The sequence below is a fragment of the Mus musculus genome, chromosome 14 (assembly GCF_000001635.26).
Source record: "Mus musculus strain C57BL/6J chromosome 14, GRCm38.p6 C57BL/6J".
Taxonomy (NCBI): Eukaryota; Metazoa; Chordata; class Mammalia; order Rodentia; family Muridae; genus Mus; species Mus musculus.
In genome coordinates, this window is record NC_000080.6 from 29,342,338 (window position 1) to 29,370,316 (window position 27,979).

General features: G+C 43.4%; 1 protein-coding gene across 5 annotated transcripts in view; it reads right to left on the reverse strand.

The window, feature by feature from the left end:
- Cacna2d3 (calcium channel, voltage-dependent, alpha2/delta subunit 3) overlaps positions 1 to 27,979 on the reverse strand; it is an 817,833-nt gene that overhangs the window by 437,395 nt on the left and 352,459 nt on the right. For all 5 annotated transcript variants that reach the window (XR_001781093.2, NM_009785.1, XM_011244938.3 and 2 more), the window contains exons 6-8: positions 9,475 to 9,606; positions 4,785 to 4,845; positions 4,544 to 4,694 (exon numbers count right to left, since the gene is read on the reverse strand). Coding sequence is in view for 4 of the 5 variants with exons in the window: in NM_009785.1 (NP_033915.1) it covers positions 4,544 to 4,694; positions 4,785 to 4,845; positions 9,475 to 9,606 (344 nt within the window). In the remaining variant the exon portion in view is untranslated. The remainder of the gene's footprint in view (positions 1 to 4,543; positions 4,695 to 4,784; positions 4,846 to 9,474; positions 9,607 to 27,979) is intronic.

The window sequence follows — 27,979 nt, forward strand, 5'->3', positions numbered from 1 at the left end:
CAACTGATATCAACTATAATTGTATATAGATAGGTATACATTAAATTAAAATGAGAGAATAGAGCAAATTCTTAGGTATTCTATAGAACGTGATGCTATTTGTGGGAAAACATGTGGGCTTGGGTCAGCATGATGGCTTAGTAGGTAGAGACACTTGCTGTTAAGCCTAAACACTGAGCTCAGTCCCCAGCCCCACCCCCGACCCCCATTGGTAGAAGAGAACAGATTCCTGAAAGTTATCATCTGACATCCAAAGGTAACGCGTGCTAAAATGCAGAATAATTTTTAAGTATGTGGGAGCATATATAGAGAAACATTGAAATAATTATATCAAATGGAAAAAGAACAGAAAATCGGAATTGTCTAAAAGATCTACATGTTTAATGCATTCAAAAGCAACCATCACAGAAATTCAGTGTTAATTCATTGCCTTCCAATGTGAATTTGCTACTATATCTGACCCATTCACTTAAACAATAGTGGAGATTATGATTCTGTCATGAAGGGTTCACATACAAATATTCAGACTTCCCAGCATCGCAATAACTCTGTAGGTCATCTTAATTCACGCTGAAAATGAATGGACAGATACAAAGTGATGGGTAATGTAACCTCCAGCAGACTTTATTCTCTGAGGGGATAACTTACAGTAAAGAAAAATATTTTTCCTCAATTCTTCCATAATAGCTAGCTGTCTCCTTTTAATTATCTTAATCACCCTCTCCTCATTATTGCTTTGACACTGTATATCTTAATGAACTTACATAGATAACTTCAAGTGATTGGTCTTGTTAACGGAACAATAAATTCTGACAGATAAAGGATGTAAGATGTAATTAGTTAGCGCCTCGTCTTCTGTGAATCCCTGATACTTCTCTGAGACATAATTAAAGATTAATAAGAAAGATTGTCTTGAATTTGCTGCTACTTATCTATAAATGCTTTGGGATATGTGAGGTCCAACCACATTTACATTGTCACATGGAGGCTGGCAACTTGGGGATTCTCAGTAGAAAGCCAGTGGAGCCTTGATCTGAAAGCCTTCTTGCAAAGGGGGAGGCCCTGAACTCAATGTCTTTGTGGTGAGATGGTCGAGGGGACTCGCTACAACCTCTCCACTTCCACATGAAAGATCTGCAGCATGGTGAGGTCAGACCTGAGGCTTCACTGTGTCCTCTCCTGACTGCCAGTTGGAGACAGTGACTGATGATGCCCCATGCCTCTTTGTCTTCCTGCCACGTGCACAGGACTGAGGCGAAAGGTCAACATAGCAAGCTACTGGGGATCTGTGGCTGTGGGCTGCACACAAAGGTAGTCTATTGACAGTAGCTACTATTATTTATTCAATGGGTCCTTAAACTTCTACTGTGTGTTAGGCATTGTCCTTGGGACCATGCCTGTATCTTAAAACAATCTCTGCACTCCCAGGAGATAATGGTCTCTTCCTGTTCCAATTGTTCTTCTTCAGAGCTTTGAATTTTTTCTGTGACCTATTTATTTGACAGATGCTTATTTGTGTGCACATGTGTGTGCATGAGTGTGTGCAGGAGTATGCACACATGCACATATGCCTAGGCAAGTGTATTGGCTAGTTTTGTGTCAACTTGACACAGCTGGAGTTATCACAGAGAAAGGAGCTTCAGTTGAGGAAATGCCTCCATGAGATCCAACTGTAAGGCATTTTCTCAATTAGTGATCAAGGGGGCAAGGCCCCTTGTGGGTGGGACCATCTCTGGGCTGGTTGTCTTGGGTTCTATAAGAGAGCAGGCTGAGCAAGCCAGTAAAGAACATCCCTCCATGGCCTCTGCATCAGCTCCTGCTTTCTGACCTGCTTGAGTTCCAGTCCTGCATCCTTTGGTGATCAACAGCAGTATGGAAATGTAAGCCGAATAAACCCTTTCCTCCCCAACTTGCTTCTTGGTCATGATGTTTGTGCAGGAATAGAAACCCTGACTAAGACAAATTGGTACCAGGAGTGGGGTATTCCTGTGACAACCTGACCATGTTCTGGGGAGGACTGTGGAAGGACTTTGGAACTTTGGGCTTGAAGATCCATCCATTGTTAAGAGCTCTGTCAGATGTTGTGTAGGAGCTTGGAAGATAATGTTGAGAACACTGCAGAAGATGGAGGTCTGGTTTGTGAAATTTCAGAGGGAAAATTAAAGACTCTTTTCAGGGCCATTGCTGTTTTGATTGTGAAGATTCTGTAGTTCTGGTTAGCTGGGGCTGAAGAATCAGCTGTGATTAACAAGATACCAGAACTACTAAAGCAAAAACTTTGCATTACTGGGACTATTGATGCTGGTTACCTGGAGCTAAGAAATTAGCGGTGATTAAGAAGAGACCAGCATCATTGAGGTGACATCTTCTGGGAAGTGTTTTCTGAGAGCACAGTGGCTGCGTTCCAGATATAGCCAAAGTTGTACCTTGTGCTCTGGCTGGACTTGGTAACGTGTAAGGGTCACCCAGGTGGTACTGGTTTTGAAGGCATGAAGGAGTTGAGCAGAGCAGCTGAGGCTTGGCACTGTGAGAGGCCATGGAAGGCCATTGGTGAAAGTGCAGCCTCAGTTGCAATTGATGGCCCAGGACTGAAGGGGTCATGCAGTGTTTTGGAGATGCCAGTACCATGAGATGACCACCAAGAGCAGCAGCAGCAGTGGAGTAGAGGCATCTGGAGCCTAGAGGATGACGCGTGTGCTACAAAGGGAGCCCAGAAGATCGTGAGTTGGATCCCAGACATTGGATGGTTGGAGATTGATTTTTGCTTTTGATTGTGACTGTGCCCTGATATTTTCCCTCTTGAAGGAAGAAACTGTTTTAGTGATGCCCACAGTTAAGAGACTTTTAATTTAAAAAGACTTTGGATTTTTAAAAGAGATGGATATTTTAAAGAGATTGAAATTTTAAGAATATGTAAAGACTGTGGGACATTTAAAGTAATTTAGACCTTGGGGATGAATAAGAATGTAAGGGTTGAGGCTTACTAGTGATGTGTTTGTGTGTCAAGTTGACAAGGGGTCAGTTGTATTGGCTAGTTTTGTGTCAACTTGACACAGCTGGAGTTATCACAGAGAAAGGAGCTTCAGTTGAGGAAATGCCTCCATGAGATCCAACTGTAAGGCATTTTCTCAATTAGTGATCAAGGGGGCAAGGCCCCTTGTGGGTGGGACCATCTCTGGGCTGGTTGTCTTGGGTTCTATAAGAGAGCAGGCTGAGCAAGCCAGTAAAGAACATCCCTCCATGGCCTCTGCATCAGCTCCTGCTTTCTGACCTGCTTGAGTTCCAGTCCTGCATCCTTTGGTGATCAACAGCAGTATGGAAATGTAAGCCGAATAAACCCTTTCCTCCCCAACTTGCTTCTTGGTCATGATGTTTGTGCAGGAATAGAAACCCTGACTAAGACAGCAAGGAAAAGGTGTGAATTTCTGAGTCCTGGGGATTGACTAGCGCTGTCAGACTTAGAAACAAGCCCCTTTACTCACTGGACCATCTTGCTGGCCTATCTCAATGGCTTTTTAAAACCTGTAGCTATTGGGTCCTTTGCTCTGTGGTTATGCCTTTTGGTCTGGATGTCTCATCAGCATCTGGCAACCAAGCAACACCCTTGCCACTTAAACATCTGTACCTTAACCTAGAGAACACACATTGGTGTTCTGTTTCTGTAGAGGACTGCCCTAACATAGGGCTCAATGACAACATGCTCTGTCCAAAGGTATGGAAAAGTGCACACCACAGAGCTTCATCACCACCAGAGCATTGTCTCAACTCCAATGCCCAAGCTCTGTGCTCCTTGCCACACTGCCTCCATTGTCACTGGCTATCAGAGCATACCTAAAAGTACACCTGTATAACACATCCAAGTGCCCCATTGCTCACTACAGGTGGGTGGAAGAAGTTTCTTGTGACTACAGTCTTTGAAAAGAGAGGTAGGTCTTTGAAAGGGGGAGGGAAGGGTCTTAAGGACATGATAATCACATCAATCAAAGAACTGCACAGAATGGAAAGAATTACAAACAGGAAACAGAATATGTCTTTCTTACATGTCTATATCATTGCCTAGCTTTGACATGCTCTCTGGTCTCCAGCTGCCTGTGTCTGGACCCTGGACATTTCACGGACACTATCTGAACTTCCTCAGCCCAAGCTAGGCCCTGACTCCTGCCATGGCTGTGAGGAGGGAAGGGCATACCACTTGCCAGCCACCTGTCAGTCCTTTCTTTTTCTTGCTGTTACCATCATGGACGGGGGTTGAGCTGGCTTAAAGTTCATTATCCTATGAGAAATTCTAGCAGCTTGTGGGACATCTTTGCTAAGTCTATTCTCTAATACCCCCCACCCCAAAAGGTTAGAGAGGCTGTTTGCTGACCTCAAAGAAAGCAATGCCTTCTACAGCATTCTCTTTCCCTGGAAGACTCTCTACTCTCCCTGACTCAGGGAATAGCACATAACCAACCATCATCCTCTGCTCCGAGACCCCACATATCACACTGCAATGATGCAAATGACCCAAAGTACAAAGAAAGCACAGAGCAGCCACACTCACCGTGATGATGTTGAAGAAGTCATCATCACCCAGAGTATCCAGTATTGAGGACACTGTTTGCTTGGCGATGGTCAAGCGGAGTCCTTTCATGCTCCCACTGACGTCCACCAAAATGACAACATCCTTTGGAGAAGTCGCTGCCTGGATGTACCTAAGTGGAGGGAAGATTAAAGAACCATGAATTGTGGCCTCTCTTCAAATTTCCTCTCAAAATTGACTAAGAGATGTAAGCACTGCCTACCATTTTCTGTTCCTGCAGTCAAAGGCAATGACTCCATTCTCATCTGGTTCCCATTTAATCCCTAGAAGAAAAATGGGCTTATAAGAAACCTTGAGACTTCAAATGGTTATTTGTAGTACTTCAAGGCTGCTCTGCTTTGCTGACCAAATAAATGGGGTGAGAAGGCACAATGCAGCAGCTCCTCACTGACTGCTCATCCATCTCTGGGAAGCCCCCTCAGGTAGGCCTGCAGCAATCAGGGTCTTAACCCACTTGTTTCAGATAGCTGTGGTGAATGGAGACTACCTCAGCAAGATGCCCTCTATGCAGAGAAGATGCAACTCTAGCCCCTTTCGCAGCTAGGAATGAAGATGGCCAAGAACATTTCTCACAGTCTAGCAAGGGGCTGAAGCTGCTGGCATCACTCAAAGGTCTCTAGGCAGTGTTTGGCTCCATCACCAAACCCTAGTGACATCATGTCTATAACATGAGCCAGGGAAAAATCATGTGATCTGATGGTTCCAACTCAACAGTTGTTTCCTTCCTGCTATTGTTTTAAAGCTCACAAATTTGGCCTGTCTTTCCATGCTGAAATGAAATAGTCCAATTATTGAGCAAAATAGATCCAGGTCTTTTGAATTCAGATCTTGAAGCCAAAGGAGGTTTTCCCATACACAAATCCTATCAAGCAACTTTAGTCTCATGGTTTGAAAACCAACAAGGACATAACCAAGGGTGGCATTCTCCATGTAAACCTTACTTTAAGAATGAGTGAGGTGGTTTGAATAAATATGGCCTCTATAGATTCATGTGTTTGATTGCCCAGCTTTAGGGAGAGGCACTATTATGAGATATAGCCTTATTGGAAGAGGTGTGGCCTTGTTAGAGTAAGTGTGTCACTGTGAAGATGGGGCTTTGAGGTCATACATACTCAAGGTATATGTATACCACTGTGACAGTCTCCTTCAGCTACCTACAGATCAAGATGTAGAACTCTCAGCTCCTTCTCCAACAACATGTCTGCCTGCATGTTGCCATGCTTCCAGACATGATGATAATGGACTAAACCTCTGAAACTGTAAGCCACCCCGAATTAGTTTCTTTTATAAGAGTTGCCATGGTCATGGTGTCTCTTCACAGCATTAAAACCCTTACTAAGGCAATGATGTTTTGTTTCAGGGCCAGTAAGATTACTCAGCAGGTAAAGGCAGTTATAGCAAAGCTTGACTGTGTGAGTTTAATCCCCCCAACCCATGATAGCAGAAGACAACCACCTCCCCCAACTGTCCTCTGTCTTACACACACATACATAATGTGACATGTGCATACATGTAGCCATGCATACAAGTACTCCCATTCACACATACATAGTAAATAAATATATGCATCCATTTTCATTCACTTAAAAATAAAATGAATTACTGCTTTAAAACAAGTTAGGATATCATTGCTCTCGGCCAGCAGTGCTGATTGTGACTAAAGGACTTCAAACAGATTTTAAAGGAAAACAAAATTACAGAACAATTATTTTCATAGGTGGAATTCCTGGTTTAGGATGCAGCACTGACGGCTTCTTTCACAGCCCCCAATGGCCAGATTCTTGTCCTTGCCAGGGTAATAACAGGCTGGGTCAAGGGAACATCCCCAAACTACTATGCAGGTCAAGGGAACATCCCCAAACTACTACCCAGGTATCCCACAGTGACACTCTGTTCTACCATCATTATACCCATGCTTCTACCTGTACTGGGACCTACTTTACAGGTCTTCCCTCCAGAATTAGAAAGCAGAAGAATAAAAAAGGAGCCAAGTAAAAGCCATTAACTATAAAGATAAAATATAACTGATACAATATTGCACAACGAGGGGCCGTAATATGATTTATTCCTAACTTATATGACAAAGTTTTCTGGAAATCTTGGCATAGTTAGGATGGCACAGTCCTATTTTCTTTTTCATTTTATAAATGTGTTGATCCAGTCAACGAGCTCAGCAGATGATGCTTGTATTCATCATGTGCGTTGGTAAGACATGTGCCTATCTCTAGACACTGTAGGTAATCTCCCTCTGGCTCTGCCAGTCTTCTTCCCATGACATCTTTACTGCTGTGCACTCTCCCAAACCTTCTAAGAAGGGATGGGAGGTGGAGTTGAAATGAGAATACTGCCTTGCATATGGGCTTGTGACTCTCTGCATCCCCACAGGCACTGTTTGCACTGGTGCCTTTCCAAACATCCCTATCAGATTAGTCTGCTGGCAAAACTAGAAGGGATGCAATCCCAGCAAAGAAGTAGACACAGAAGAGGGTGACCCTTGACACAAGGGCCAGCTTGACACAAACTAGACTCACTCAAGAAGGAATCTCAATGGAGGGACTACACAGACACTCAAAAAGAAATCACAAGTGCCCATGTTGCCAGAGTAGACAGGTGCCTGGGGTCACTAACAGGAAAAAGACACCCCAAGCATGAGATGATGGCGCCTTACTCTGCCAGGGCTGCTGTAACTAAGTACTACCTGTGGGGTGGCTGCTCAGTCCTGTGCTGCAGACATGCGCAATCTAGAAGCTTTTGTGCTACCTGTCAGAGCACATGCTCCTGTGATCCTCACTGGAACATCCTGAGTGGTGGAAAGCAACCAACGCCTGCCGCCCTTGCCAGAGAAACAAGGATATTGTGGAGCACTAGAAGCCACCAATTCTCCAACACAGTACACAAGACTTCCAGTGTCATGAGCTTAGACACAGCTTCTTGCTGGAGCTTGCTGTCATAGGGTCTTTGTCACTTGGAACCTAAATTTCTGATGAAGATGATTTCCACAGAGGGAACAGCTTCCCAAGGGCACACTGGGGAATTTGATCTCTGCTACCTAATTTGCCCTCTGATTTGCAGTCCTTACTCGTGGCTTCTAATAAACCTAGGGCTTTGGCAGCACTTGTGAGAAGCAAGGAAAACACATGCTGCCTAAGGTCAGGTACAATGGTAGCTCCCCGTGCTTTTCCTATACTGTAGAAATGAACAGAAGCATCCTGATAGGAAAAACACCCTGCAAAAACGTACAATGTGGCTTTCTCCCTCACTGAATGGACCAGGAGACAAGAGAGGAGCTCTGTCTAGAACCAATTCCAAAGTCAAGTGGTCATGTGACATCATTCAGGGCAACTACATACATTCATAAGACTGCACCCATGCACTTATTAATGTGGAAAAGATAGAGGCATTCTATGGACTCAAAATCCTGCTGAGAATATCATAAAACAACTGCAGGCATTTTGACTAAACTGATCTAACAAATGCCTCATCTATAAATAAACCTCCCAATTACATGAGTCCTTTATGATAAATTGCTTTGTTTTCTAATGTCCTTGCAACTATCCTTGAAGGACTTCTGGTTGGTAGAGACAATTGCTGACTTCTGGTTTCTACTTATCCTTTCCACTCTCACCCCAAAGCCATCTTGGTCAGATAGCCAGCCATCCAGTTGGCCACAGGCTTCCATGCCCTACACACTCCATCCAGTCTTACCAATGTGCATCAAAGTTGCTCTGTTGAGCACATTGAGGCAGACTGCAATTTAGTGACATTGAAACTTTAATGGTCCACTCTTTATTATAACATTGCCTGCAACAGGATGCTTATTGCTTAAATGGCTGTGAGCTCCATGAGGAAGCCTGTGTGCCCTGCTGAACAGGGCCCTTGGGAACCATTGAATAATCTGGCGAGGCAGATGCCCCCACAGGCAAGTCTCAGGCCACAGATGCTGTGTACAGGGCAAACAGCTCCTCAAGGCGGCAATGATGGCTCTCCGCAGCAACCTCGAAAGACATCAGGTGCCTAGTCTTACTTAATGAAAACATAAAAGCCTCTGCCTAATTGCTCCAAGATTGTGCAGTGTGTTTCCTCCCTTCCTTTGGGTTGAGCTTGTTAATTCCTACATCTGTGATGCTGGAACAATTGCAGCCTCAAGTCCTGTTTTCACAACTTGTAAGCAAAATTAAAACTTCCCTTTTTAATTAAAATTTAAGCCAAGCTAGAATTAAAATCCCACTGCAAAGCAGAGGCCCAGGAAATCCCCAGAAGGAACACCTGTTCCGAGAGTGTGACAAACAAATGCTGGAAACGTGCTGACCTGGGGGAGTTGCTGGGGTCTCTGTAGAGGGATGTCACCCTCTGCCATGCCTTGGCTGGTTCAACCTCTGCCTCCATGGTAAGCCACCTCTATAGTCAGGGAACCCAAGTGCACATTCCCTATCACTTTCAACATTTAGTCAGAACTTAATTTTGCCCCATATGACTTCATCTATTAACCTTGACGACAATGATCATAAAAGCAGCAAGAGCAGAAGTAATAATAAAAACACCAAACTCTTCTCTGGAACATGAAATATGGTACATCTTGCAGCCCAGTTCTTGGCTTTCATTGGTTGATCTGTGAATTAACTTCCTGAGAAAGATGCTGAAGCCAGACACAAGTTTCTGCTATCAATTCTCTCTCTCTCTCTCTGTGTGTGTGTGTGTGTGTGTGTGTGTGTGTGTGTTTGTTTTCATATGCATACTGGCACCTCCTCCTTTTTGTTCCTATTCTGTACACTGACAAAAGGAGCCAATCTTTCATTTTCTTCTAAAGGAAAGGAGAAGAGTGTTAAGCATGAATTTGAAGAGGAACACAACACCATTCATGGAGGCCGGGGTTGTAACTTAGGTACACTCACCTGGGTACTGTCTGAAAAAGCCCTTTGCACTTCCAAAGTACTGCCATATGAGAGACGGATCCCGATCAAAGTTATCCACAAAAACTTTGTTTAGAGATTCAGACCAATACACTCCATTGACAATGGCAGGATCTGAGAATAAAGAGAACAAGGTGACATTAGGAAGCAGAGGGAGCCAGGTCACAGGTGCCAGACTTCAGGGTTCATTCACACAGGTGGCCCCCACTGTAGATTCTAAAACTAAAACGCTGAGCCCCAGAGATGCCAAGCACTTGGGACGACGCTCCTGTCCTGCTCTATGAGCCACCCAGGGGCCTCCACTATGGTGGCTTATTGAAAGTGTACACCCTTGTATTATTCAGTTTTGATTTGATGGAGAGCATGGTCCTTAAAAGCTGGTGTTGTTAGCATCAGCCTCCTGATTTCCAGAACTCAGTGTTCAAAAGGAAGCATGGGCTTTCTCTTCCTGTAGTCTTCTCAGCTGACACAGCTCTCCTCCAACCGGGACTGACTGCATCACAGACTCTCCCTTTCTGCTAAGTGGAGTGTGAGGCCTATCATCCTCTGACCTCACGTGGCTGGATGAGAAGATGAGATGACAAATGGCTGCATAGATGGGTCTATAGGTGGATGGGTGGACAATAATGGATAAAAACAAAGGTTGTTCTTCAGAAAACACATCTTTAGGGCACTGTGGTACTCTCAGGACTTAGAAGCTAGGAGCAAGAAGGTCAGAGGTTCAAGGCCAGCCTGGACTAACCAAACAGTCTGAGCTCCATAGTAAGACACTTTCTAAAAGACAGTTGCTTTTCTGTCCTGTAGATGTATTAACAAGTCTTTTTTCCTTCCCCTTGAAAGTCCAAAGGTAATTCTTTGTGTTTTCTTCACATATTTTAAAAAGGAAAGCAAAGGAAAAGGAGGAGAAAGAAGGTTTGGGTGGCAGAGTTTGTTCTGTGGCTTTCCATTGTGTGCTTATTCCTCTTCACCCCTGAAGACAACACTTCAAAACGGGGCAATGCGCAGCCTCCACAATCAGGTCTGGAAGGAATTGCTCATTGGCCGCGGTATGACTAGGTAAATATATCAACATGATGAGCATACAGACCAGAAAACAATAGAGGAACTGCTCCCTGCTCCCCTCTCATGGGAAAACAGGGAGCTTACCTGCTTCTGTCTTTTACAAAAGTTCTCTAGTCTAGACTCCCATAACACTGAACAACTGTACGGGGACTGGAACTGTGGCGAGAGGTGAGACCTTTTACAAAACTGCATCAACTACTGGGAGGCAACCCTCTAGCCTGTGCTTTCTTTCCTTGTATACAAAATAGTGACAAGGCCCATACCAGAGGCCCATCTGAAAATTTCAACAAATCCAGCTAATGGTAGAAAGCACCCACAGAGCTGCCCATGCACCCAAAGCTCACGCCAGTCTCCAGAGTCTCCTGTGGAATTCTGACCCACAGCAATCCCACCATGCAATGCCCATTCTAAGATTCCTGATACTTCAGAGGTGGGAGGGATGAGGACAGATATGGTCATCCTGGCCTCAAGTTGCTTAGTATACCAATGGGGGGGGGGTGACGACGAATCATCCTAAAAACACTCCTAAAGTGAACTGTACTGACAAGGAAACCCACTGGTGGCCCAGGGAATGTGTGGCATTTACTTTTAATTGCCAAACAGATACACTAGAATATCCTGAAAGAGTGAGGTACTGTCTGGTTCAAATTGACCTGTGGGCATATATTGCTGTGAGTGAATTAATTGATATGGGAAGACCCAACCCATGGTAGGTGGAGCCATTTCTTGGGTTTGTGTCCTACGCTGTTTAAGAGTAGAGAGAGTGAGCTAAGTTTGCATGGATTCATTTTCTCTCTAGGCTTCAAGTTCCCAACTGTTAGCAATCAGGCACCTCCCCGCCCAGCCTAAAAGGGACCCCTTAGCAATGTTGTCAATCAGGCATCTTCCTAGCCATGCTGCCTTCTAGGGACTCAGAGCTACAACAAGAAACATCATCACTAGCTGCCCAGAGGCAACACATTTCCATTGACGCCCCTGCAGCATGTTCTCCTGTATATACGCCACTGCCCTGATAAACGGTCACATTTTCTCCTACTAAACCCCTTCTTCCTTTCCTTCCCATCCCCCAGACGCCCAGAGGCAGACTTTAATAAACCTCTCAGGAGAGACCTTGCTGCATGGCGTGATTTTGTCAGGATCTAAAGCGTAGTTTGTTTGACACCATCCCCCTGCCCCCACCATCTTGACCTCCCTGCTAAGATGCACTGTAACATGGAATTGTGAGCTGAAATAAACCCTCTCTCCTCTAAATTGTGGTTAACATGGCATTTATTTTTAATCACATGGCATTTAGTTTTAATCACAGCAACAAGAGATGAAACCAGAACCCTACCTCTCCTCCATGCCTACCTACCCTGTACCCAGCTACCTTTCCTTCCTCAGTTGGCCACCCTTAAGAGGTTTCCTAGACAGAGTTTACAGTTGACAACTGACAAGGTGGCACGCCTAGGTCTAGCCTGACTGTCGCACCTCCGCCTTACGGTTCTCTTTCAGATCGCATGGGTCACTGGGACTCTGGATTTTTATCTCAAAAGTGCCCATTATAACTCCGGTAACTATAATCTACCGCATCATAACCTGGTAGGGTAAACATGATTGATTCAATCTTATACCATAGAATACTTTTGAGAAAGCCTTTATCCTCTCAATCCTGTAGAACAGACCCTTTTATTATTCCTGCCCAAGCTTGATAGTAATTACTGTGACTCACTCCTGGCTGCAAAAGGTACTTACATGAGCCCACAAACATGCAAATAATGACTCAAAAATACCCCATGGCTTTCACCTCCATCGATGGATTAATTATATCAGACTCACATAAAAACCTTACCACAGTCAGACAAAAACAATTCTATTTCCCTAGGTCGTTGTCCTGACGTGCTGCAGAACTCAGTGTTGTTCAGCTGGACCAGGTTTGCTTTGAAACTGGCTCAGTTGTGTAATCACCACTCCTGTGTGGATAGACGTGGGATGCCCATCCTTCCAGGTGGTCCTAGAACGCCAGGATTTCCACCCACAGAACAGTGAGCACGGTCAGAGATAGAAAGGTAACTGCCTTCCCGGAAGACCACACCATCTAACTTATTTGCTTGGACACTAAATCTTGCTCTGAAGTTGTGATTTTGTTAAGAAAAGGAAGATTTGAATTCCCAAAAGCACAGAAAAGAGAACCAGGGAAATATGACCTGCTTGAAATAGGGGCTGGATTGCTCACATTTGAGTGATTAAATATTTGAGATAACACTTTCCTTGGCATGTAAAATCATCACAGTGAATGAATTGATTCCAGAGAATCCTCTAGCAATCCATTTTAATAGATAGCCTATAAGAGCTGCCCATCATTATGGCCAAAAAAGAGACACACATGGATACAAAATATGTACAAGGAACTTAAATTCCAAACACACATACACACACACACACACACACACACACACACACACGAGCATGACACCATGGTTTCTCAACATCAGTGCCCTACAGCAGAAGTGTAGTAAGTCAAGAGTAAGTTAAAGCTGCTCAGCTACCCTCCTCAGATCCCCAGCCCCTTCCAGCCAGTGAGGGAGAGACTGGACCAGTATCCTCGTTTCATAGTCCTTCTGAGGGAACTACAGAGAATGACCATCTTGCAGTCATCTGTGAGAATCTGAGCATCCTCCCATGCAACAAGCTAAGCCTTTCCTTGTTTGACTTTGGTTTCTAAATGTTATCAACAGTCCCCCTTGCCTCACTTAAGATAGTTAATGACTTTTTCACTAATCTTCACTGGGGTCATCTTACTCACAATATCCACTGCCCACTCTAAAGACTTATTCTAGACCTGATGGCCCTACCAACAGAAATTTGTTCATTTGATTCTGGAATCCAGGGCTGATTTGCTCAGGAGCCCATGAAAAAGAGTCTGTCCTGTGCAACGTCCCTCTCCTAAATACCATGTGCTTTGCAATAATCCCGGATTCCTTGGCTTGTAGACTTGATAAATACTGTCTCCATATTAACATGGGCCACCCTTCTGAGTCTCTGTGTTAAATAACCCCTTCCTTTCCTCATAAGGACACAGGCAGAAAACAAATCCAGACCTTATGCCCTAATAAAGTCACTTCTGCAGGTATAGGAGCCTAGGGCTCAGAAGTTTTAGAGGCTATTATTCCACATGGTATACACACTCTGAATTATTCTCCACAATATATTCTTATTTCATGGTTTGTATATATTTTTATATGTGTGGGTGGTTTTCTTCCATGTATTTATGTTCACTAAATATGTTCCTGATGCCAAAGGAAGTCAGAAAGGGGTATTGGATCTCCTAGAACTGCAATTACAGATGGTTTGAGCCATGACGTGTGTTATGTAAATTGAATTTGAGTCTGCTGGACAGGCAGCCAATACTCTTAACCACTGAGCCATCTCTCCAGCCCCGGTATATACTATTTGTAAGATTTGAGTTTAGTAAGAACAGGACTTTTCATAGCATAGGACCTTCACTTAAGCATCAATAATTCTAATTTGCATGTATATGAGCTTGGTTGATGAGTCCTGCCTGTATTGTATGCAAGTGTATTTTTTTGAAAATGTAGTTGAGGAAATGTGCCTGCACAAGTGTATGGTGTGTATGTATATATGCTTTCGGGTATGCATTTATGTGCTAGTATACACATGTATACACACGATTGTGGGAGCAAGAGATTGAAGTTGGGTGTTCCTCTTGATTACTCTCTACCTCGTTCATGGAGGCAGCATATTTTAATTGCACCCAGAGCTCAGCAACCTGGCTAGCTACCCTGGCCAGCTTGTTCTGAGGATCCTGACTGAGAGTTAGAATTTTAAGCAGGCCTCCATGCCTACACAGCATTTACTCAGATGCTGGGGATCTGAACACACATGCACAGGAAGTGCTTTACCAACTGAGCCATCTCCTGATCCCCAAAGTCAGTCAAATATATACACCAAACACAAGATTTTCTCTGCAATAAAATGTTTCCAGGTAACAAGGTAGTTTTTCCCACTGTTCCCATCTGCCCTGGACAACCTTATTGTGCATGTCCCTCTATACAAAGTCCAGAAATAGCATCAGTCCAGCATCCTGCCTGACAAGAAAGAATCACCCCCAATATATCAAGAATGTTCAGCTTTTATCAGAACAGATGCTAGGAGATGCTTGGAGAGAAGGCTGCCACCTTTGTGGTAAATCTACACTTTGTATTTAAAGAGCATCTTTCACATCTCTGACTTGTCTTTGCAATATATCAGACACACCAACAACAAACAGCCTTTCAACTCCTAGACTATCAAATGTTTAGTACAGCAAATGGCCCATGAACAACACATCAGAAATAGACAACGATCCTTATCCTGTCCATTAGAAAATACACAAGCCCAGCCCAGGAAGAGCTTCCAGCTCTCATCCTTTCTCCATCTATAGCATGCATAGCTGCTTCCTCCTCCCAGGATAAGCAATCAGAATCTTCATGGCTATCTCAGTGCTTGAATTTACTCTCCAGATTTCAGTAGTCTGGTATGCACTTGATTTTCTTCCCCCAATACCATTTGTTATACATTGAATTCAGAGAACTGAATTATTCTCACTTGTCATTTCCTATCACAAAATCTGGGTCCACTCTTGGGGAATCTGAATGATTGTGAGTGGCTATAGAGTTACACAGAAATTGCTTTTCTCTAAAACCATTCTTGGAAGGGAAGAGTCTCAGCTCAGATGCCACAATTTTGGTACAGAGCTGCTCTTCATGAAGGTGTATCTTACCTTGGGCTTGGTAGTAGACAGGGTCCTCAGACTTGCATAAATAAAACTCTTTGAAGCCAAGCACTGCCCAGATATACAGTTACACTGTAATGAGAAGCCTGGGGCCTGAACCCACATAGCTGTTCTCCAGGGCCAATGTTGGACAAACTTCAGGAGAACAGGTGAAAATTTCATGCCTCTCTTTGAGCAAGTGAATGGCATCTCCCCCATCCATTCTTACTAGATCATAGATTAAATAACAGAGAGCCTGATGCTAACTATCTCTTACTTCTGTCTCACAGAGCATACTGCATGTGGGCTGAATTATAGAGCAGGCTCATTTGCCAAACATTTGCCCTCCTGCTAAATTTCATGAGAGGCTAAATATTAAATGCAGGTTACTTTTCACAAAGATGGAGTCAATTGCTGGTAGTCTTGGGGCCAGAGGACAAGGAGGATCTGTGGTCCCATTCTGAACTGCTCTGGATGGGGTTGGGAGGCCACTGCTTGGCAAATTCCCAAGAATGTTCAATATTCTTCTTGTCTGTTGTCTCAGTGTGTAAATTCAGAGGATTAATTCCCCAGTGAATTTTTATTTCAATGATTAGCCTATGCCTTTCTTCTGTTGCTAAGAATTCCTCCCAGGAGCTGGCATTAATTACATCTGCCCCTCTTCCTAAGGTCCCAATGACAAACAGAGACACGAGTCCACCAAAGTTCATTCTGGGAAACTCAGTGGGTTCATTGGGTTTCTTACAGAGCAAATAAGGGTTTACTTGTGGGCTGGATGCGCTATCCCTCTAAAGGCCACACTAAAAGTCTTTACCCATCAAGGATGATGGGTTTCCCATAGGCACATAGAAGGGCCCTCAGTCTTCCCTGGCCTATATACTGCAGGCCTTCCTGGAGACCACCCACAACTAGGGCTGAGTCATATACAACAGGTGGTGTGGGGTAGCCAGATACTCTCAGTTAAGGGTCTTCTGACACTCCCTGTCCATTGAAGAGGTATAAAGAGTCAACAAGCCTCACTTGGATGATATTTTACAAGCCTAAGGTATAGTTGAACTCTCCAAGGTGGTTGTTTTTCTTGTAGGATAGTCCTGTACAACACTCCCTTAACTTATTTTAATTTGTATGGAAAAACTATTATATGTTTTTGTTTCCGTATGATCTGGGAAAAAGACACTCAGAACACTTCATGAGAGAAAATAATGATAGCAATCAAAATGATGATGATGATAATTAACATTTATCATGTTTTACACTGTACCACAAACTATGCAGCACCTTTCCATGGACTTAAAGACTTCTCTTTCTATCACTATTTTACAGAAACATGACCCTCAAAGCTGTGGAAGTCATTGTCCTAATACATTCCACGTTCCATCACCAATGGCAGAGGCTAACAGAGTTAGCTCCTACAAATGGCCAGAAATGGGAAAGACGGTCATAGCCAATGGCCTCCATTGATCTGACCTATGGCATAAAGCTTCATGCAGGTATCCTTCAGACCAGGTGACATATCTCTTGTGTCTTAGTCAGGGTTTCTATTCCTGCACAAACATCATGACCAAGAAGCAAGTTGGGGAGGAAAGGGTTTATTCAGTTTACATTTCCAGATTGCTGTTCATCACTAAAAGAAGTCAGGACTGGAACTCAAGCAGGTCAAAAAGCAGGAGCTGATGCAGAGGCCATCGAGGGATGTTCTTTACTGGCTTGCTTCTCCTGGCTTGCTCAGCTTGCTTTCTTATAGAACCCAAGACTGCCAGCCTAGAGATGGTCCCACCCACATTAGGCCCTCCCCCTTGATCACTAATTGAGAAAATGCTTTACAGCTGGATCTCATGGAGGCATTTCCTCAAATGAAGCTCCTTTCTCTGTGATAACTCCAGCTTGTGTCAAGTTGACACAAAACTAGCCAGTACAGCTTGGCACAGCCTATCCTGCCTCAGCTACCAACAACAAAAAACTGAATCAGGTGGTCCTATGGAGACACCACAGTAAGTCTTTGTGACTCTGGCATGTAATCTTTGTACTTATTGTTTGGAAAACACATAGAGTACTCAAGGGGGTGGGGGTTGGCCAGATAAAGTAGGCAGAGCTGGGGAGCAAGTGCAAGCTCCTCTTCAGAGTTCCCCAATGTGTCCATCTCAGTTTGTCGTGCAACATGGTATGCAAGGCCAGTTCATTGCTTCAGCATTCAGATTTGGGGTCTATAGAGGGGTCATTTCAAGGCATAAAACCTCAACTAAAATGCCCTATACATACAGCTATGAACAACCATTGCTGGTGGGCCACATACAGTGTACAGTAGCTATGCATTTAGCCTAAGACAAATTGTAAACATATTTAAAATATCATGATATATAATACACATACACACGTTGCATTTTTGTAATGCTGTCATGTGGTTCTCAAGTGAGAGCTTTATAGATGGCAGGCTTGTATCCCCATGTCAAAAAGTTGCACATCCTTGTCAGATAAGCACACCTTAAAATGCTTTTGAATTCTAAAGTGGTATTTGATGCACTATACTCAGGCTGGTATCCACTAAGTTAAAACACATAATTTTGTGTGTGACATGTCCCCACTAACCAATTTACTTTGAAACTCTAGCAGAAAGAAAAGCTGTCAACTTCCTTTCTGAGTGTTTGCTCTCACTGGGAAGGAAGAGAACCTTGTGCTGGACACAGTTAGAGCCCAGGTGAGCAGGCCTCTTTTCCTTCTAGTAAATATTAGATAATACCAGCCCCACAAACCTCCCAGTAGCTCCTCTGAAATTGAGTCATACTTGAAACTTTGCACTGATACTCAGAGCTGGAATGGCTTCCTTATCTTAGAACATCAATAGCCCTACTAACCCATCATGGCCTCCCACTGGGACACTCAGGCAATATAGTTGGACCCAGGACACCTTTCCAAATCTCATTCCATTCCACATCTCATCAAATACAGCTCTGACTCCTGGCCAGTCTCATCCAGGGTTTCTCTTTTTTTTACTATGATCTCATTGATAGAAACTATTACTACTTGTAAAGGTTTGGGTATACAGTATCACTCCCCCCTACACACCTCATATGTGTTAGTGCCCCCAAAGACTTGGGTGTTAAAAGCTTGATCCAGGTCTTGATGGGTGATGAAAACTTTAGGCTAGTGACTAGATCTCCTGAAGTATTTTCTTGAAGAGTATCCTGTATCTGGATAGTTTTCTTACTTCTGTTTGCTCCTGTATACCATGAGGTAAATTGCTTTGTGCCATCATAGTTCTCATTATTATGCCCAGCCTCACCTCAGGCCCAAAGCAATATATCCAGTTGGACAAAGACTCAAACATCTACAACCATGAGCCAAAGTAATTTTCCAGAAGAGGCTTATGTCAGGTATTCTGTCATAGGAATGAGACGTTCAAATGACATGGAAAACTGCTCTGGAGAAGGTGGACCTTCACTGTGACTAGATTATCTTGTGGATCAGTAGCCCTGAGTGTTGGAAGTTGAGAAAAGCTTAGAGAAGAAAGGTAGAGAAATCTTAGATGGCTTTATGGGTAAGTCTAGTAGGAGTTCAAATGACCAGGATTCTTATAGAAATATGGCCAATGAAGAATGTACTATTGGGCAGACACAGTGGAATATGACTCAATTTAGAGGACTTTGCAATGAGGGCAGGGATGGGGTATCTGACGTTATCCTTAACTACATATCTGTACTGGCTAGTTTTGTGTCAACTTGACACAGCTGGAGTTATCACAGAGAAAGGAGCTTCAGTTGAGGAAATGTCTCCATGAGATACAACTGTAAGGCATTTTCTCAATTAGTGATCAAGGGGGAAAGGCCCCTTGTGGGTGGGACCATCTCTGGGCTGGTAGTCTTGGTTCTATAAGAGAGCAGGCTGAGCAAGCCAGGGGAAGCAGGCCAGTAAGGAACATCCCTCGATGGCCTCTGCATCAGCTCCTGCTCCCTGACATGCTTGAGTTCCAGTCCTGTCTTCCTTTGGTGATGAACAGCAGTATGGAAATGTAAGCCGAATAAACCCTTTACTCCCCAACTTGCTTCTTGGTCATGATGTTTGTGCAGAAATAGAAACCCTGACTAAGACAATATCCAATTAGATTCTATATGGGCTACATGAGAGCCTATCTCAAAAACAACAGACTGCTTTTCAGATGGTAATTAGGATTCTACAAAGAATATGACCAGGGGCCATATATGTTATTTTGTACAAAGAGTCTCTGTATATTTTTTTCAGTATCTTGAGATATTCATGAAGATGAATTTAGAAGCTGAGGACAAAGTAGTCTTGCAGAGACAATTCCAAGACAGTCTATGGCATGGTTATTGCTGACTGCTTTTAGATGGGTTGATAGTGAATGTTTGGAACAAAGAACAGAAGATAGAACTTTAAAAAATCAGCAATTTGGCCAGAAAAGAAAAACATTTAAAATCATGAAAGATGCATTTGTCATAGAGATGGTACTACAGGAAACAAGCAAAATACATTGTACCAAGACAGTGGATAAGATACCTTGAGCACACCTCAGAAATCAGAAAGACACCATTCATAATAGGCTCTGGGGTACAAAGTATAAACTCGTAAAAATATTTTTAATGAGAAATGAGTACCATGAAAAGATTTCCCTTTTTGTACTACCTCAGGGACATATACAGAAGTTTTCCCTGTGCTCAGAGTACACAGAGGCTGCTAATAACTATGGTCCAAGGGAGGGTGGCTACTTTTTGAGCAGGCAGAAGACCCCCACACCTCCCCATGATGCTTGTTTTGTATGCTGACATGCAGAATACAAGATTTATGGGCTTATAGACGCTTCTATCTGGTTTTCAAAGGCAATCCTGGGAGCTTGGAAATGTGTTACAGGGTCATGGACCTCTCAAGCAATCCCCGAGAGAAGGAGCTGTGGAGATGAAGTCAAAGAGGCAATGACGAATGCAGGAAGTTGAAGATGCCAGGAATGTGAAATGCATGCCAAGGAAAGCCACAGTCATTGAGCAGAGGTAGCCCAGGGGAGAAGCCATGTGTTTTATAGCCAGCAATGTATGAACAGGGCTATCCATTCCCTTGACAGTTCATACCATGTTACCACATATGCAGGATTCCAGACACAAAGCAGCAGGATTACAGAAGTGTTTGTTCTGCTGGGTCTCAATCTTATTGTGATCCCATCCAGCCTATCTATGTCCTCATTCTCCACCTTTAAAATGAAAACCTTTGCTCTTTCCATATATGTGTGTGTGTGTGTGTGTGTGTGTGTAAAATGTGTATATATATTATATATATTATGTATATAATCTGTTTTTTGTTTTTTAAACTGGCTTAGAATTAACAGTCTTTCTTGAGTCACAGATAACTTTTTTCTCAGTGGCTTACAGCTAATAGTTCCTCTTGAGTCTCAGGAGAGACTATGGACTTTTGAGAGGTGCTCAGACGTTTAGAGATGGGCCTAGTTGGAGGAGGCAAGCCACCAATATCATGTTACTGTGCGAAAGCATTCCCTACCTCTAGCCTGTTCTTGACTTTCTCTCATTTCTGGTTGCATGAGGTTTGCAGGTCTTTCCTCTGCTGTGCTCTTCTGCCTCAGTGCTCTCCCGTGCCATAGGTCTGAAGGTGGTAGAGCCTAGCTGTGCATGGAGTAAACCTTAGAAACCGAATCAAAACAATTTGCCCTTATAAATTGTTGTTCTAAGATATTTATCACAGTGACAGAAAACTAACCCATTACTTTGGCAACCTTATCAGAAGGATGCAAATTATAGTTTTCAAAAGTCTGAAAAACACAGAAGGACCATACTGGATAAAATATATATTTATTTATTTATTCACTCAGAAAATATTTTCTGAAGACCGACTGTGTGCCACCAAGTAATGGGACTTAGGGGTAAAATAATGGGGAAAACAAAATGTGGTCTTCAATTCAATACACAGCCCAGGGGTGGGGTGGGGTAGGGGATTTGGACTCTATATGGTGAAGTGACCTGGGGTGAGAGAAAAGGTTCAGAGTAGCCTATCAGAGACAAAGCAAGTTGATATGCCTTGGAGTTTAGGAGTCAAATGGAATCTGGAATGAAGAATGGAAAAGTAGGGACTTCAAGCAGAGTTATGCAAATTGGGATCTTCAGTCAGGTCTTAGCTCAACAGCACCAGAGACTGTTAGAGAATGGGGTAGGCACTCAAGGTTGCCATTGGGCAACACCCTGAGCGCGCAGGCGGTAGGGTTGTGAGGGATTATCAGGCTCTTGCAGCCCTTTGGGAGACATGATGGTTCTGCACTCTGGTGATGAAACAAGAGGTGCCAGAGGTATACAGAACACACACATACTGCTTTGCCTTTTGAATTAGAGAGGCAAGCATTGTGCAGTGGCCACTTCTCTCTTCTGTCTCAGACAGTGGGAAGGACAGCAATGCTACACTGTAAGTGTGTACTAGAAGTAGTACAGGATCTGTGTGCTCTACAGATGACATAGGAATAGGGAGTTCCAAGGAATGTCAGAAGGGCAACTTTATCCCCCAAAGTTGGACTGTCACTGATGTCAAGACGATGGATGAATTTGCCCTTGTCACCATCCTAGGGATGCATATAGGCTGCTCTTTCAGAAACTTTGGGCTGAAAGAAACAATTACTGTAACACCCTGTGGTATTTTGAATATGCTTAGCCCAGGTAGTGGCACTATTAGGAGGTGTGGCTCTGTTGGAGGAAGTGTGTCAATGTGGGAGTGGGCTTTGAGACCCTCTTCCTAGCTGCCTGGAAGCCAGTCTTCTCCTGTTAGCCTTCAGATCCCAATGTAACACTCTCAGCCCCTCCAGAGCCATGCTTGCCTGGATGCTGCCAGGCCCCTGCCTTGATGAGAATGGACTGAACCTTTAAACCGGTAAGCCAACCCCAATTAAATGTGGTCCTTTATGAGACTTGCCTTGGTCTTGCTGTCTCTTCCCAGCAATGGAAACCCTAAGACACACCTAAAAACAGGAATTATTATAGAAGGAAGTCTCAGAGTGCCCAGTCTGCATGCTGGGGGTCTCCATGGTGCTTCTGTGGGTAGATACCACATGGTGTTTACATAGTACCAGCTGCCATATATATATATATACTGTCTCTATCATGTTTCCTAGGAAGATGTGATTCTGCGGAGCATGAGCAATCTGAGGTCACACAAGGGTACACCATATATCCAGAGGGTTGTGGGTTCTCATTTGCAGAAGACTATGAGGGCATCTGAGATGCAATACAGACGGAAGCTTGAAAACCATTTAGCTCTTTACCTCTGCCCTCTTCTTTTATGAGCATTCAGTCAACAAGCACTTACAGATAAGGCATTTGAAGTGTTATCTATCCTATGTTCCATATGGGGGAGGGAGACACATAAAAGAAATTCCTATGGAAAGAACAAATGGTCTGACAAATCACACGCAATTGAGGACAATGTCCGGTCTATATGGCTGTCATCATTTAGTAAAAACCAATTCTTGATATTCACCAGTAAAGTCTGCTCTTGTTGCATTTAACCTTTGGAAGAGAGAATGAAACCGAAACCTTCCTTCCATCTTCCAGACAGGCCTGGCTCCCAGGAAAATATGATTCTGTGAGCCTGCCATCCAAACTGATGCTATCAGCTCTTTATTGATATTTAATATAAACGCAGCCCCGAGGCTAGCAGGTACCTTGACAGGGTCTGAAACATAATTGCCATGGAACTGTACAAACGCATGTAGCAATTAAGGAGCTGTCAGAGATGTTGCTGGTGCAAAGACATAGTGCTGCAGGCTGGACAAGAGCATCCTGTGCCGAGCTAAGGAATCAGGGAGTAGACAACTGCAGTGGGAACCCAATGACAGAACTGCACAGCTGCTGTGGGCCTGGATATCACAGGCAGGACTTGGGTACATTGTGGGCATTACAAAAGGAAACTGGACCTGATTTAAGTCTGCTGTTGGTTTCAACACCCAGAGACCAAAAATTGAGCCTCCTTCCTTTGACACAAGGTTGTATGCTGCAGGGAGAGCACAGCTCCGATTGTGGCTTTGTAGAGTTGGAGAACAAGGGCTATGTTGTCTAGTATTGTCGACCCCACACCGACTAGGTCAACTAAGGGAAGGGACCTCCAGTTGAGAAAATGCCTCCACAAGATCGGGCTGTAAGCGGGCAAGCTTGTAGGGCATTTTCTGAATTAATGATTGGTGTAAAAGGATCCAGCCTATTGTGAGTAGAGGTAGCCTTAAGCTGATAGCTCTGAGATCTATAAGAAAGCAGGCTGAGCAAGCCATGAGGAGCAGGCCAGTAAGTAAAATTCCTCTATAACCACTGTCCGCTGTAGTGCTTGTCTCTAGGTTCCTGCCCTGTTTAAGTTCCTGTCTTGTTTTCCCACAATGGACTGTGAAATCCAGGGTATATAAGCCTGTCCTTCCTACTTTAGGGTATCTGTTCCTTTGACAAAAACACCATGACCAACAAGCAAGATGGGGAACAAGAGGTTTATTTGGCTTGCACTTCCATATTGCTGCTGTTCATCAGCATAGGAACAAACAGTGCAAGATCCTGAAGCCAGGAGCTGCTGCAGAGGCCATAGAGGGGAGCTGCTTATTAACTTGTTCCCTGGCTTGCTCAGTCTGCTTTCTTATAGAACCCAAGACCACAAGCCCAGAGGTGGCACCACCCACAACGGTCTGGGCCTTCCCCCATTGATCAGTAAATGGGGAAAAAAAAAAAAAAACAAAAAAAAAAAAAAAAAACCTTACAGCTAGATCTCATGGAGGCATTTCTCCAACTGAGACTCCTTCCTCTCTGATGACTAAGGCTTGGGTCAAGTTGACACACAAAACCAGCTAGTATATTCCCCAAGTTGTTTGGTTGTTTTGTTTTTGTCATGGTGTTTCATCACAGCAATAGTGACCCTAACTAAGGCAAGGGATAGGAGAAAGGGATGCATTTTGGTCGTTTAACATCTGCTGGACATAACTGGATTTTGCATTCCTATTTTCATGGCTAGCCTAATAGCACTCACCTAAAAGGTCAGAAAGCCCTCAAGTGAACAGACAGGGTGAGACAGCAGTACATGAGGTAACAAGTGCTCCAAAAATGGGTGGGACTGGAAAGATGTACTTTCATTATTCCCGATTCCTCCCAGGATCCTTCCTTGAAAAGTCCCCACCATCGTTGAGACCAACATGTGGGATGACAGGCAACACACAAGCACATTCTTTGAATACAGAAAATAGATTCTTTGCGTGTAAGTCTGTCATCTCTGTCTTCCTGGTCTAAGACTGACAAAGCACTGGAGAATAAGGTGATGTGATCCCTGGCAGAGAGGGCAGTTATAACTCTGTCCTTGTAAGAGTGTGTAAGCAGAAAAAGAAGTAGATGTGGGAAAAAGGTTCCAAGTGGATGGTGGCTTCTGTGAGTAGATCTCAGGAAAACGTTGCTCCTTGCAGCTCTGGGAAGGAAGCCAGCTTCGCGCTGAGGTGGTTTTACGGACTTGGCACTAGGGGTCTGGGTTCACATTGAGTAGAGGATTGTAAGTACTTGTTTCTGATGCCCAATTTCCTGTGAGGATCTATGGGCCATAAACCTTTTGAACTGTACCACTGGAAGTGTGAACACTGCCAATGGCCACGATATTGACTAGGAATGATGCTAACTTCCTGTAATGTTGGCCAAGAACTATTAACAAGGAGACTCCAGCTGTCTTCCACTGGACCTCATTCACCCTACTCATTCTTTTATCAGCTGGAGTTTGACTTCCAGAACAATAACATTGAGCAACATTAAACGAAAACCAAATGATTCCATTTATTGACTCTCCATAGTGCATGTATAACACCTAACTCCTGAGTGACAGGGACAAGGACCCGACAATCAGCTTCCCTTGACATATAGATGGTTCACCCATAGGTTTGATTTCATTAAGTGATTTACAGCCTTGATGATCCAAAAACAGACCCCTGAGAAGAAAATGGGGGCAAGGTAGTCAAACACTTAGAGGTTATAGAGAAATGACTAAGAACAAAACATCTGAATAAAGGAATTATGAATTTCACCTCATGGTTTTTAAGCTTTCAACCCATCCAGGGCTAGCTACATCCATTGCCTTTTTGGCTTGAAATGAACCAGAATAGCACAGCAATATGAATATATGGCAAAAGCTGCTCACCTCAGAATAGTAGCCAAGAAGGCAGAAAGGCTGACCCAGAGCCAAAATCAACACTTCAAAGCATACCTCTAACAAACAACCCCCCGCCCCCAAAACCAGGCCCCACAAACCACCTCCCATTGGTCTACTCAAAGCAGAACTCATCTTTGAGTTAATATATTGGTGAAAGCAGAACCCTCGTGGCTCACCTACTACACAGAAGCTCCACCTCTGAACACTGCTTCCATTGGGAGTCAAATTTTCAACACATGAGCCTTTTAGGAGGTTACTTCATTTTCAAATAGTAATAAGGACTCTAACTATTAATATCACAAAAACTAGTGTAAATCAAATCTATCCTTCTAGGCAAACCCAGAAGACAAGTACAACCTGTTGGATGGAAATATTCACATGTGGATAGGTGTAGATATGTGCATCTCTAATATGATGATGATATACAGTTGGCAACTTAATCAGAAAGAATTAAATTTAAAAATATGTGTGTGTGTGTGTATGTGTGTGTGTGTCCTTCTTAACACTTGAGTAATCTCCACAGCTAAGACCATGGCCTTTTGAAACTTCACAGACCATTTTACCAGCTCTGGGCACTCAGCATGTCCCAGATACCAGGCAGATTGCTTTGCTCATGAAAAAAAGAAAAGCAAACAATAATTAACCTACCAAGTTGCTAAAATAGCAGATACTCAAGGGAGTTTCTCTTGTGATTATGTCAATGCAGTCTCTATTCCTTCAAGCTGGGATTCCTTTCAATTTAGGACACTTCTTTAAAAGTCTTCAAAAACTATTGTTTCAAAGAACTAAGAAGACTGCCTGGTGTTTCATACATTCACACACACACACACATACACACACACACACACACACACACACAACACACACACATATGCATGTGTGCGTATCTGTACTACTTTCTGTCTTCCTATTCTTTATCCTAGAGTTGGTCCCATACTCCAGTCTTTACTCCCACAGGGCCTTAGCATTACTGCAGGACTCACAAGCATTGCATCTTCTACCTGTACGAGACGTGATTAAAGAAATCGGCTCCACAGTTCAGAGGTCGAGAATTGGGCTAGGGTATAAAAGGCCTTGGGGTCCAGCCTCTTAACCACTGAAAAAAGTGGAAAGAGAGAAAAGGGGAACTGAAAAGAGTAAAGGAAGGAGAGGAGGAGGGAGGGAAGGAGGGAGGGAGGGAGGGAGGGAGGGAGGGAGGGAGGGAGGGGTAATCAAGCATTCCCAAAATATACGGCAGATAGAACAACGGCAGATAGAACAACTTTCATCAAAGTCATCAGAAAAATTTAATGCAAAATAAAGATTTCTTGGGATACAGAGAAAAAAACAAATCTGACAGGAGAGGAAGAAGCACCCGGTGGGCTATAACGGTGCAATTCAGCTGATTATATGTTACAAGTAACAAGGACGAGAAAAAATGTTATTTCTTTGAAAATAAAACTAACCAGGCCATACATATTTAACAGGACTGCATGAGAGAAGAAGAAGCCAGCTGCAGGAGTGACTGTGGGGGGGAGGGGGAACTTGACAAAAAAAGCAAAATGGCAGTCCTGCTTCCAAAGTCCTCAAGGTCACAGTTATTTGGGCATTCTTGCGGGCACTGCTTATACAAGAATGTGCTTTCAGTCAAGGCTTTCTAATAGATTCTCAAAATTTGGGACAAATGTTATTTTTGTATCTGTAGAAATGTACTGATTCAGAAAGATCTTTGAGCAATACAGATGTTAAAACATTTAAGTCACAAAATGGGTCTATTTAATCAATGCGACTAGTTTGGAACATTATTCAAACTGCCAGAAATACAATGTAAATGAAACCTCAGGCCAATATTTTGGAGCCCTAAAAGATTTGATGGCTAATTTTATCGTAGACACTAATTATAAATAGGAGACCCCAGGATGGGACTAGAAAACCAAGCCAGCTTTTTAATTTACCCCTCCAGGACTTTGCTTTATGTTCTGTTTGATTATTTTTAAACAGCTTTTTATATGTTAATTAAGGTGCAAATTTATACTCTCTATACTGCTATTTCAATGTCGTCATCCATAATAGAAAATAATGGACTGGGAGTGCTGAAGGTATAGCTCATTTATAGATTGAGTGTGCTCAGCACCCTCAAACAGGAAAGAAGCAGGTTGGACAGACGACTCTGTGGTTAATAGCTATGGCTGCCCACCCTAAGGACCCGGCTGATTCCCAGCACCCAAGTTGAAGCTCACAAATGGGGTAACTCCAGTGCCAGGGAATGCGACTCTTTCTTCTGTCCTCTGAGGACACCAGGCCCACATGTGGTGTATTACATGATATACACACAGGTAAACACCCATACTTGTAAATCTTGATTTGGTTTTTTTTGTTTGTTTGTTTTCTTTTCTTTTCTTTTTCTTTTTCTTCTTTTTCTTTTTCTTTCTCTTTTTCTTTTTCTTTTTCTAAAGGAAGAACATACTGACTTCTATAAGACCAGAAGCTATGATACTCAAAGGATCTCCCAAAGTAAGACCTGCCCATGAT